At 41.8% G+C, this 12,800-nt stretch overlaps 1 protein-coding gene across 1 annotated transcript; it reads left to right on the top strand.

Annotated features, from left to right (window-relative positions):
* The first annotated feature begins 298 nt into the window (after positions 1-298).
* On the top strand, positions 299-11,891 carry LOC114445136 (uncharacterized). The gene is made up of 18 exons (XM_028420097.1): positions 299-408; positions 633-927; positions 1,024-1,110; positions 1,204-1,473; positions 1,561-1,767; positions 1,847-2,122; positions 2,507-2,734; positions 2,816-2,939; positions 3,020-3,926; positions 8,086-8,334; positions 8,524-8,818; positions 8,951-9,037; positions 9,131-9,400; positions 9,508-9,714; positions 9,884-10,159; positions 10,468-10,695; positions 10,777-10,900; positions 10,981-11,891. Exons 1-18 carry the CDS (start codon positions 299-301, stop codon positions 11,889-11,891), a joined length of 5,151 nt encoding a protein of 1,716 aa, XP_028275898.1.
* Positions 11,892-12,800: the final 909 nt, after the last annotated feature.

The raw sequence follows: 12,800 nt of genomic DNA, 5'->3' as shown, positions 1-12,800 counted from the left end.
TGCAATGTTATTTGTTATTAAATTCTGCCTTTGTGTTTACTGAAATGATTCTCGGCCCTGCCCCTGCTTCTTCTTCCTCTGCCCTGATGGGTGGCATTCGAGAATAAACAATACTGCAAGTCAATAAAAGAGGGTGACAAAGCAGACTGGACTCAGCAGATGGAGTTACATGGAGAAAATCATGCAGTCACACATCAACCTGCTTTTGCTTGTGTTGTACTTCTGCTTTTGTTCTGCTGCATCGTCTCCTCAGTTGTCCTCCTCTTGTCGGTCGCAGGGACAGTTTCATTTAAATGGGATGCAAAAAGCTGGAGACGTGGTTCTTGGTGGATTGTTTCAAATCCACTTTTTTTCCATCTTTACTGATCTGTCTTTTACATCAGAGCCACAGCAGCCCTCTTGTTATGGGTGAGTCTGTCACAGAACCAGTAAACATGTTTACCATGAGTAAAATATGTTTTTATTAATCAAACATTATGTTGCGTACTCATGACATGTTAGCTGTTTTTTGTATATTGTGTGGTTATACATTACTTTTAAATCCTATTATTCCTTGATTAAAATCTATAACAACATGTAAATATTTTACATTATATTCTGTTTCTTTGCTAAAATGTGATATTTTCTGTTAGTTTTGATGTTCTAGGATTCAGGCGGGCCCAGGCCATGGCCTTTGCTGTTGAAGAAATCAACCGAAACTCTAAATTGCTGCCAAATGTCAGTCTGGGATACATACTGTATGACAGCTGTTTCAATCTTGGAATTGGATTCCGTGCAGCCATGTCAATGGCCAGTGGTCAAGAGGAGCACATTGCATTAGATGATAACTGTGCAGGAAGCCCTCCAGTTATAGGGATTGTGGGAGAATCTTCATCCACACGCTCTATTGCCATCTCCTCTGTCCTAGGCTTGTACAGAGTACCTATGGTACGTTTGCTGCTTTAATAGTTCTCTTGGATAATGTTGAGCTCAGAGTCTAAAGGTTTAGAATATTTTAGAACATACAGTCTGTGTCTTTAACAGGTGAGTTATTTTGCCACGTGCTCCTGCCTGAGTGACCGGCAAAAGTTTCCTTCTTTCTTTAGGACGATCCCAAGTGATGCTTTCCAGGTAAAAATCTTTCAAGCCACAAAGATAAAAGGCTGTGATATGGTTCATTGTGTCGCCTGTTTGTCTACTGATGCCTCCTCTTTGTTCACTCAGGTTAGTGCTATGATTCAGATTCTTAAACACTTTGGCTGGACTTGGGTTGGTCTGCTGATCAGCAATGATGATTATGGACTCCACGCTGCTCGATCTTTCCAAAATGACCTGAGTCAGTCTGGAGATGCTTGTCTGGCTTACTTAGAGATTTTGCCCTGGGGCTATGACCCAGCTGAACAGAAGAGGATTGTGGATGTGATGAAGAAATCTACAGCTCGTGTGGTCATTCTATTCGCACATGAGAGTCACATAATAAATATCATGGAAGAGGTTAGGCTTCATTTTATCATTATTTACACTTGCATAATTGCAATCTTAATTTCTCAACTTGTGTATTTTGTATAATTTAATGCACAGGTAGTGAGGCAGAATGTGACAGGCCTGCAATGGATAGTCAGTGAAACCTTGACAACAGCAGCTATTCTGCAGACTCCTCGCCTCATGCCGTACCTAGGAGGCACACTGGGCATCGCCATACGTCGAGGAGAGATCCCAGGCCTCAGGGACTTCCTGTTACAAACACGACCTAACATATACCATGACAACAGATATGGAAATAGCTCTGTGAGTGTCTTTTAGTTTCATTTATTTTTAATATTAAACTACTGTCAATATTTATAACATATTGTTTTTAATGTTTCAGATGAATCAGTTTTGGGAGTTCACCTTTCAGTGTAGGTTTGCTCCACCTCCAGCAGGTTGGGTGGAGGGTGGGGGAGCACTGTGCACTGGACAGGAAGATCTGGAGACTGTGGAGACAGAGTTGTTGGACACTACAGACCTCAGGCCAGAATATAATGTTTATAAAGCTGTGTATGCTCTGGCATATGCTCTTGATGACATGCTGCAGTGTTGGCCAGGGAGAGGGCCTTTTAACGGGCACAGCTGTGGCAGTTTGCAAAAGCTGGAACTATGGCAGGTGTGATACCAGTTTATGCTCCACTTTTTTTTTTACTTCAGCAGCATTATATGTTCAGATACATTTCACACTGTAGACCTGAAGAACATGAGACTAGGATGACAGGGACAGCACCTGGCTGAGGGGGGAACCTGCCACAATTGTGGCAGTCAAAAGCTGGAGCTATGGCAGGTGTGATATCAGTTTATGCTCCACCTCTGTGTGTACAGCCAGTTTAAACCCTGCCCTCTATATTTTTTTTGAATAATAGCATCATACCTTTTATATTTAAAAGGATAAAAAGAATGAGTAGCACAGGGCAGAAAGAAATTGACTGCAGCAACATTATATGTTTATATAGATTATTATCACTGCTAACTCTTCTCTTCTTCTGCATTTTGTCAGCTTGTACACTACTTACAAAAAGTCAACTTCACCACATCGTTTGGAGATGAAGTGTCATTTGATGAAAATGGTGATGCTTTACCAATATATGACATCATGAACTGGCAGTGGCTCGCTGATGGAAGAATTAAAGTTCAGAATGTGGGTGATGTTAAGAGGTCAGCATCTGGAGGGGAGGTACTCAAACTCAATGAAGATAGAATCTTCTGGAACTTTGAACCCAAGAAGGTTATCACGGATATTTCCCAATGTATACAGTAGCACTGAGTAAGTAATGTGATGCAACAGATGAGTGTCTTCTTCCTGCAGCCACCGCAGTCTGTGTGTAGTGAAAGCTGTCCTCCTGGCACCCGCATGGTGAGAAAGAAGGGAGAACCTGAGTGCTGTTTTGACTGCATCCCTTGTTCTGAGGGAAAGATCAGCAATAAGACCAGTGAGTCTTCATGTTTCAGTATTTGTATTTTGTTCTCAGTATATATAGTATGGATCTCTCTACTTTATCCTTTATTTCAGACTCCATGGAGTGCACCAGTTGTCCAGAAGATTTCTGGTCCAGCCGTCAGCGTGACCACTGTGTTCCTAAGAGGACAGAGTTCCTCTCCTACCATGAGCCTCTGGGAATCTGCCTGACAACTGCCTCATTGCTGGGTACATTTATCTGTGCTGTTGTTTTAGGCATCTTTATCCATCATCGCAGTACACCTATAGTACGGGCCAACAATTCTGAACTGACCTTCCAGCTGTTGATGTCACTCAAACTCTGTTTCCTGTGTTCACTGCTGTTCATTGGTCGACCCAGACTGTGGACCTGCCAGCTGAGACATGCAGCATTTGGGATCAGCTTTGTGCTTTGTGTCTCATGCATCCTGGTGAAAACCATGGTGGTTCTGGTTGTTTTCAAGGCTTCAGGGCCAGGACGTGAAGCCAGTCTGAAGTGGTTTGGTGCTATGCAGCAGAGAGGAACAGTTCTGCTCCTAACTTTTATTCAGGCAGCAATCTGCACTGCATGGCTTCTTTCTGCCTCTCCAGCTCCACATAAAAACACCCAATACCACAATGACAAGATAGTCTATGAGTGTGTAGTTGGGTCCACTGTTGGTTTTGCAGTGTTACTGGGTTACATCGGCTTGTTGGCCATCCTCAGTTTTCTTATAGCTTTTCTGGCCAGGAATCTTCCAGACAGTTTTAATGAGGCCAAGCTCATCACTTTCAGCATGTTGATCTTCTGTGCCGTGTGGGTGGCCTTTGTTCCTGCTTACATCAGCTCACCGGGCAAACATGCAGATGCAGTGGAGGTATTTGCCATCCTGGCTTCCAGTTTTGGCCTCTTGGGGGCGCTGTTTGGACCCAAATGTTACATCATTCTGCTGAGACCAGAGAGAAACACAAAGAAAGCGATCATGGGTCGAGGAGTCACCAAGTAATAAAAAGTATAATTATTTAACCTGTATTTTAAATGTATTCAATGGTTCATGGAACAAACTCTTAAATGTGAAACATTTATTTACTTAAATACATTAACATGATATAAATAAACACGTGTTTCATTGTTTGCCATTGCCTGTTTTGCCTTATTACACAGTTGAAACACATATATGCATTCAACACTGATGCCTCCTCAAAACTGTTATCATGGTGCTTTAAGGACATCAAATATAAATATAGGTGCAAGCAACAATGAGGTGCCCAAGCATCAAAAGAGGCTGAAATAACTACAGTCACCCAGTGTAGTTAAGTCAGAGAAACGGTCTTTACATGCCAAGGATTTACAATACAATTACATAGCCCCCTAGTACCCAAACTGCACCACATTTTCTGTGACCCCTTGGGGACTGGTCAAGGATCATGTGACGAAGTTTGGTTATTATACAGCTAAGCGCTGCTGAGAAATAAGCTCACTTCCTGTTTGGCGTCTTGTGGAAATAATCATGGTACTCTTTATCAGTGTGCAGTGTTTTCCCGCAGATAGCTCTATGGGCAGCCATAGACATCCCATGAAAATAATTGCTGCCAGAAGTCAAAAATGAATTATAGTCAGGGTTGTCAGTGTTTTTGTTTGAGGTAAAAATGTCTATGTTAATTAATTGCTGGCCAAGCAGTGATGCTTCCAAAGGGATTGTCTGGCAGCAGTTATTTTCATGGGATGTCCATTTGTCTTGTCATTGGGGTTCAGGGTCCTACTCTTGGATTTCAGGTAAGGCCACCAGTTTGCATACAGGGCGTCTGTAGAGCCTCCCTTTAATCTTGACCTCTGCCACACTAACTCTCTCATCTGGACTAGGTAGGAGACGCTGAATATTTCCTATGGGCCAGAGGGCTCGGGGCAGCTGTGTATTCATTACCATAACAACACTTGTGGTAGTGACAGGAGGTTTGTCCGTAAACCATTTCTGTCTTGGCTGGAGAGAGGGGAAATAATAACAAATTTAGTCCCAAATTGGTCTGCCAAAACTTGACTGTGGCACCATCTTCGGTTGGAGAAGTTCTGAGTCTCTGTAAATGGCCTGTTGCAGAGATGCATCCACCTGCACCATGAGAAGGGGTAGCATATCTGGTTATACCAGCAACTGGGACACATCTTGTCTTTGATTCAAGCTGAGATGTAGCTTCAAGGTCCTGTTTAGACCTTGTGATAGATTTGTTGTTCTGATAAGGAAGTACATCTATTTGCCACAACCTTTCCATACTGCAGTGGACCTCCCCTTCTGCCTTAAGGTCAGTAGAGGCAGGGTGTCTATGATCACCAGATAGTGGGGCTGGTTCCGGAAGAGCCCAACCTAAACGGGTGCAGCAGGGCTCTCCCCAGGGTCAAGACATACCCTTTAATAGGGTAGAGGAGATGGGGATGGTCTAAGCCATTAAGAAGGACAGGCTGAACTCCATTTAATGGCTGAATGGGCAATCCTTGCAGGTGTTTGAAATGGTTCAGGGTCTGTGCAGGATAAGTCTGCTCTGCCAGACCAAGTGGATGGGTGGAAGTGAAGGCGTCTTTAAAGAGAATTTTCTTCTGAGGGTTGGATGGATGTGATATATTGAAGGTTACTCTGTTGCCCTCAATAGTTTCAGTGCCCTGATGGAGAGTTCATAGGACATGGGGCTCTGCTGCCCCATGAAGACCAAGGAAATAAGCAGCAGAGGACAGTAACAGTGTTCTCTGGGAGCCATCATCGAATATTGCATAGGTTTCAAACTCTTTTCCTTTATAGCTCAAGAGCACTTTAGCTACTTTAAAAAGGACTTTGGAACCACAACTGGAGCGAGTAAGGTAGGTGATTCCTGTGGTGGCTTTGCTCTGGTTAGCTTTATGTAGGATGCCCAGTTGCTTTCCATTACATCTGGGGATAGACCTTTTCAGGTTACACTGGAGAGCAGGAAGAGAGTGACAACCAGCCAATACCCCGCGCAGGGTTGTCCCGGAAGATTATCTGATGTTTTTAGCATTTTATAGCTTCCACAGATGATTAATATTCTTCATTTTAATGCAAATCTGCATAACTAATTGGTTGCTATCGGATTGTAAAGAGAAGTTACACAAATTTAACAAAACGTGCATCAGAATAAAATCTCCTACCCTACCTTTAACTACAGCAGATGTCAGCTGGTGGAAACCAGGGCAGACACTAAGGTGATGGTCCGTGATGCCACGATATGAACATGCAGGCTTCTCTTTAAAGCCTTTTTACTGTGAGGTAGAAGGTCACTGATCCATGGGAGTGCAAAGTGTTTGGGCGCTGCTTGTGCCATGCAATATCATAGCTGTGGGGTGGTTAGTGTTTGTGGGTGGCCTCCTCTCTCTCCAAGGTTTGATTACTTAATATGTTTCTGTGATTACTGACTTGGGAGGTCACCGTTTGACACTCTGCTTCTGCTTCTAACAAGGAAGCAAAGTCAACGAGGTAAAATGAAGTGCCAGAATGCGTGGAGTGTGTAGCCTATGCACATAAATAGCACAGGTTAACTCTGCATCTCCTGCTGCACTACTTAAAGCCTGCAACATGCCTACCAATGCTCCTTCTCTGCTCAAAAAAATCACTAAAGCCTTTAGTATCTCCTGTACAGAGAGGTGGCAGTGCTTGGATAGCACTGATTTCAATAAGCACTAACTGATGAGGTTGGCCATATCACTCTGTGCACTGGAATAGGGATATCGGCTGTTTGCATATTAGACAGCAAGACGTGGAGCAGAATCTAGTTTGTGGTGGTCCAACAGGATATGATATTTTAGCTGTTCAGGTTGCTCTGGGGATAGGAGATTATTGAGTGCCAACTTCAGCATAGTGATTTCTTGTGGGTCATCGTGGACAAAATAGGAAAAGGTGGGGCCTTCATGACGTGACGGCAGCAGTCTGGCAGGGGGGCAAGGTAGCAGGTGTCACCAGGGATGGCTGCTACATATGAGCATGAAGAGGTGCAACATCTGCTTGTGAAGCTAGAGGTTGTGGAACGAAGCCGCTGCAGACACTATAGGCTGCAGAGGGAGGACTGCACAACTAGTAGTTGGCGGAGGCAGAGAATAAACACTTAATAAAAAAAATAATAAAATACACTGAGATTTTCTATGGGTTGCCGAAAACCTATGCTAGCAGATGTGTGAGGAGCATAGGATGCCAAAATGTGGGCTACATGGTGAGGTTGGGGTTAGCACTAGGATCTTGTATGAACTGGGAAGTAGGTGAAAAGCATTGGTGGAAATGTGAGGGACAGTGAGGGCCCAGTAGGAGGGGCTGGTTGTTGCAGGGGATGGAATCAGGTCATGAAGGAAGGGTGCCATGGCCTGTGTGGCCTGAAACTCATGTTGTTTTTAAACAATGACAAAGTTTATCCACCAGGTACCAATCAACTTGGCATACAGATGGTCTATTAATTTTACATTGAAACAATGTTAAAATTAATAGACCATCTGTATGCCAAGTTGATTGGTACCTGGTGTTGATTGACTACATCAATCAATGATTGACTACATCAATCAACATTTCTTTCAATCTTGATCATAACGAGCACTTATTACAACATCAGACATCAACATTGAGCCTGACAACAAATTAATGTTGTTTACATGGTCTTTTGCTTTGCAATTCATCAAACACTGATGTTTCCAGAAAAATTACATTATGGTGCTCTAAAGATTTCAAATTTAATAAATAATATATATAAGCATGTTAGACAATACATTGTGTTAACAGACATTTATGAGAAATGACTTCATACAACACAAGGTGTTATTCTTCAATTTAACAAGATCCTCTTGAGTTTGAAATAGAGAAAACAGATTTGGTCAAACACCACATTTAAACACACATGCACGTACTGCATGTATCTAAGAACACACAGTTATTAAAAAAAAACAGTATAGATAAATATTAAAATGAGCCCATCAGTAGCAACTTCTTCAAGGACTAACACAACACAACTATGTTTAGAAAGTTATTTGTGGTTAATTAATTCTGGCTTTGTGTTTACTGAAATGATTCTCGGCCCTACCCCTGCTTCTTCTTTCTCTGCCCTGATGGGTGGCATTCAAGAATAAGCAATACTGCAAGTCAATAAAAGAGGGTGACAAAGCAGACTGGACTCAGCAGATGGAGTTACATAGGGAAAGTCATGCAGTCACTCATCAACCTGCTTTTGCCTGTGTTGTACTTCTGCTTTTCTTCTGCTGCATTGTCTCCTCAGTTTTCCTCCTCTTGTCAGTCGCAGGGACAGTTTCATTTAAATGGGATACACAAAGCTGGAGACGTGGTTCTTGGTGGATTGTTTAAAATCCACTTTTCTTCTGTCTTTCCTGATCAGTCTTTTGCATCAAAGCCACAACAGCCCTCTTGTAATGGGTGAGTATATCAGAGAACAAGTAAACATGTTTGAAAAGAGTTAAATATGTACTAAAAATATAAATATATTAATTGTGTTTTTTCTATAACCTTATTATTCTGTTTAACTGTTTTTCATTGTTTTCAAAATCTAAACTTAAATGTAAATGTTTTACATAATAATCACTAAAATGTGATATCTTTTGTCAGTTTTGATGTTGTAGGATTCAGGCAGGTACAGACCATGGCCTTTGCTGTTGAAGAAATCAACAGAAACTCTAATTTGCTGCCTAATCTGAGTCTGGGATACAGTCTGTATGATACCTGCCTCAATCTTGGAATTGGATTCCGTGCAGCCTTATCTTTAACCAGTGGTCAAGAGGAACACATTGTATTAGATGATAACTGTGTAGGAAGCCCTCCAGTTATAGGGATTGTGGGGGATCCTTCATCCACCCGCTCTATTGCCATCTCCTCTGTCCTAGGCTTGTACAGAGTACCTATGGTAAGTTTGCTGATTTAATAGTTCTCTTGGATAATGTTAAGCTGATATTATACTTTGTTGTGAACACTGTTATGGTGGAAGATGTCTAAAGGTTTGGAATATTTTAGAACACACAGTCTGTGTCTTTAACAGGTGAGTTATTTTGCCACGTGCTCCTGCCTGAGTGACCGGCAAAAGTTTCCTTCTTTCTTTAGGACGATCCCAAGTGATGCTTTCCAGGTAAACATCTGTAAAGCCACAAAGATAAAAGAATGTGATATGGTTCATTGAGTAGCCTGTTTATCCACTGATGCCGCCTCTTTGTTCACTCAGGTTAGTGCTGTGATTCAGATTATTAAACACTTTGGCTGGACTTGGGTTGGTCTGCTGATCAGTGATGATGATTATGGACTACACGCTTCTCGATCTTTCCAAAATGAACTGAGTCAGTCTGGAGATGGTTGTCTGGCTTACTTAGAGATTTTGCCCTGGGGCTATGACCCAGCTGAACAGAGGAGGATTGTGGATGTGATGAAGAAATCTACAGCTCATGTGGTCATTGTGTTCGCACCTGACAAATACGTTATTAACCTTATAGAAGAGGTTGGGCTTTAAAAGCAATTTTCTTTTAACTTTATATAATTATTAGGATTTTCATCACTGTGATCTAAAGTCATGGATTTGTGTATTTTGTATAATTTAATGCACAGGTGGTGAGGCAGAATTTGACAGGTCTGCAGTGGTTGGCCAGTGAAGCCTGGACAGCAGCTGCTGCTCTGCAGACTCCTCGCCTCATGCCGTACCTGGGAGGCACACTGGGTATTGCCATACGGCAAGGAGAGATCCCAGGCCTCAGGGACTTCCTGTTACAAACACGACCCAACATACACCATGACAATAGATATGGAAATAGCACAGTAAGTGTCTTTTAGTGTCATTTATTTTTTAATATTAAACTACTGACAATATTTGTAACATGTTGTTTTTAACATATGGAAATAGCACAGTAAGTGTCTTTTAGTGTAATTTATTTTTTAATATTAAACTACTGACAATATTTATAACATGTTGTTTTTAATGTTTCAGGTGAATCAGTTTTGGGAGTTCACCTTTCAGTGTAGGTTTGCCCCACCTCCAGCAGGTTGGGTGGAGGGTGGGGGAGCACTGTGCACTGGAGAGGAAGATCTGGGGACTGTGGAGACAGAGTTCTTGGACACTTCAGACCTCAGGCCAGAATACAATATTTATAAAGCTGTGTATACTCTGGCATATGCTCTTGATGACATGCTGCAGTGTGAGCCAGGGAGAGGGCCTTTTAACGGGCACAGCTGTGGCAGTTTGCAAAAGCTGGAGCTATGGCAGGTGTGATACCAGTTTATGCTCCACCTCTGTGTGTACAGCCAGTTTAAATCCTGCCCTCTATAATATCTTAAAGTATAGTATTACACCTCTTAGATTTAAAAGGAGTAAATGAATGTATGCCAGGGGATAGAAAAAAAAATTATTGAAGCAACATTATATGTGTACATATACATTAGTGCAGTGATATACATTGTCATCACTGCTTATATGTCCAGTTGTGTAGCCTGATGAATACTGAGAATGGCCATGTATCCATTTTTAATCTCTCCTATTTGGTTTTTCTCTTCTCTTCTTCTGCATTTTGTCAGCTTGTGCACTACTTACAAAAGGTCAACTTCACCACATCGTTTGGAGATCAAGTGTCATTTGATGAAAATGGTGATGCTTTACCAATATATGACATCATGAACTGGCAGTGGCTCCCTGATGGAAGAATTAAAGTTCAGAATGTGGGTGATGTTAAGAGGTCATCATCTGGAGGGGAAGTACTCAAACTCCATGAAGACAGAATCTTCTGGAACTTTGAACCTAAGAAGGTTATCACAGATATTTCCCAATGTATACAGTAGCACTGAGTAAGTAATGTGATGCAACAGATGAGTGTCTTCTTCCTGCAGCCACTGCGGTCAGTGTGTAGTGAAAGCTGTCCTCTAGGCACCCGCATGGTGAGAAAGAAGGGGGAACCTGAGTGCTGTTTTGACTGCATCCCCTGTTCAGAGGGAAAGATCAGCAATAAGACCAGTGAGTCTTCATGTTTCAGTATTTGTATTTTGTTCTCAATATATATAGTATGGATCTCTCTACTTTCTCCCTTCTTTCAGACTCCATGGAGTGCACCGGTTGTCCAGAAGATTTCTGGTCCAGCCCCCAGCGTGACCACTGTGTTCCTAAGAGGACAGAGTTCCTCTCCTACCATGAGCCTCTGGGAATCTGCCTGACAACTGCCTCATTGCTGGGCACATTTATCTGTGCTGTTGTTTTAGGCATCTTTATCCATCATCGCAGCACACCTATAGTACGGGCCAATAATTCTGAACTGACCTTCCAGCTGTTGCTGTCACTCAAACTCTGTTTCCTGTGTTCACTGCTGTTCATTGGTCGACCCAGACTGTGGACCTGCCAGCTTAGACATGCAGCATTTGGAATCAGCTTTGTGCTTTGTGTCTCATGCATTCTGGTGAAAACCATGGTGGTTCTGGTGGTGTTTAAGGCCTCTAAACCAGGAAGGGAAGCCAGCCTGAAGTGGTTTGGAGCAACGCAGCAGAGAGGAACAGTTCTGCTCCTAACTTTTATTCAGACAGCAATCTGCACTGCATGGCTTCTTTCTTCCTCTCCAGCTCCACATAAAAACACCCAATACCACAATGACAAGATAGTCTATGAGTGCGTAGTTGGGTCCACTGTTGCTTTTGCAGTGTTACTGGGCTACATCGGCTTGTTGGCCATCCTCAGTTTTCTTACAGCTTTTCTGGCCAGGAATCTTCCAGACAGTTTCAATGAGGCCAAGCTCATCACTTTCAGCATGTTGATCTTCTGTGCTGTGTGGGTGGCCTTTGTTCCTGCTTACATCAGCTCACCAGGCAAACATGCAGATGCAGTGGAGGTATTTGCCATCCTGGCTTCCAGTTTTGGCCTCTTGGCGGCGCTGTTTGGACCAAAATGTTACATTATTCTGCTGAGACCAGAGAGGAACACAAAGAAAGCGATCATGGGTCGAGGAGTCACCAAGTAATAAAAATATAGTTATTTAATCTGTATTTTAAATTTAACTTGAATAAATGAATATGATATTAATAAACACATGTTTTTTATTGTTTTTCTTTGCCTGTTTTGCATGATTACACCCTTGAAAACACATATAGCAATACTCTCAGCTCATAACAAAATATGTTAATTCTACTTTGGGTTATGGTCAGGTTTGTTATTTTTGGTTGAGATAGAAAAGTCCATGTTGATTCGATGTTTAATTACAGTTGCAATTTTAATAGCTGAGAAAAAATGTTGTTGTTCACATATTAAACAAATCCGGAGCCTCATTCTTTCTGTCAGTCTGAGACAGAGAGAGAAAGAGATAGAGAGAGCATGACATCAGCGTCATTCATTCATTCATGGATTAGTTATCAGTATAATTAGAAATGTTCGCCGTCATGGAGTGAACAAGATCTAATGACAAATCTTTACTTCAGCTTCACACACAGACGGTGTTTCTGTATCACAAGTGGAAAGTTTCAGCGTCAGTACGTTTTTATTTATTGTGAGTAAACATCGGCTCTGTTATCATAAATGTAAAATATTTTCACATTCGTTGGGGTATAAATTTGCAGGACATTTGGAACGGATTAATAACAAAGTCTATACAGATGTGTCCTCAGACATGTGTGCATTAGGAAAGACACACTTGAATCTGTCCACTAATCAGGACCAGAGAAAGAGAGAGACAGAAACACGTTAAATAGTACAATATTTATTAATAAATAATATTAATGTCACAAATACGTGTACATTTTTTAGTACATCAGTAATTACACATAAATATTTTTGTTTCAAAATTGCCTTTTCAAACATTTGTCATTATACCTACCACCACTCGACAGTTGCTTATACCATTTTGGCTATTGCATCATAATGTTCTTCAACCTTA

This window comes from Parambassis ranga, chromosome 13 (assembly GCF_900634625.1).
Source record: "Parambassis ranga chromosome 13, fParRan2.1, whole genome shotgun sequence".
In the NCBI taxonomy this organism is placed as follows: domain Eukaryota; kingdom Metazoa; phylum Chordata; class Actinopteri; family Ambassidae; genus Parambassis; species Parambassis ranga.
This window is presented reverse-complemented; position numbering and strand designations above follow the sequence as displayed.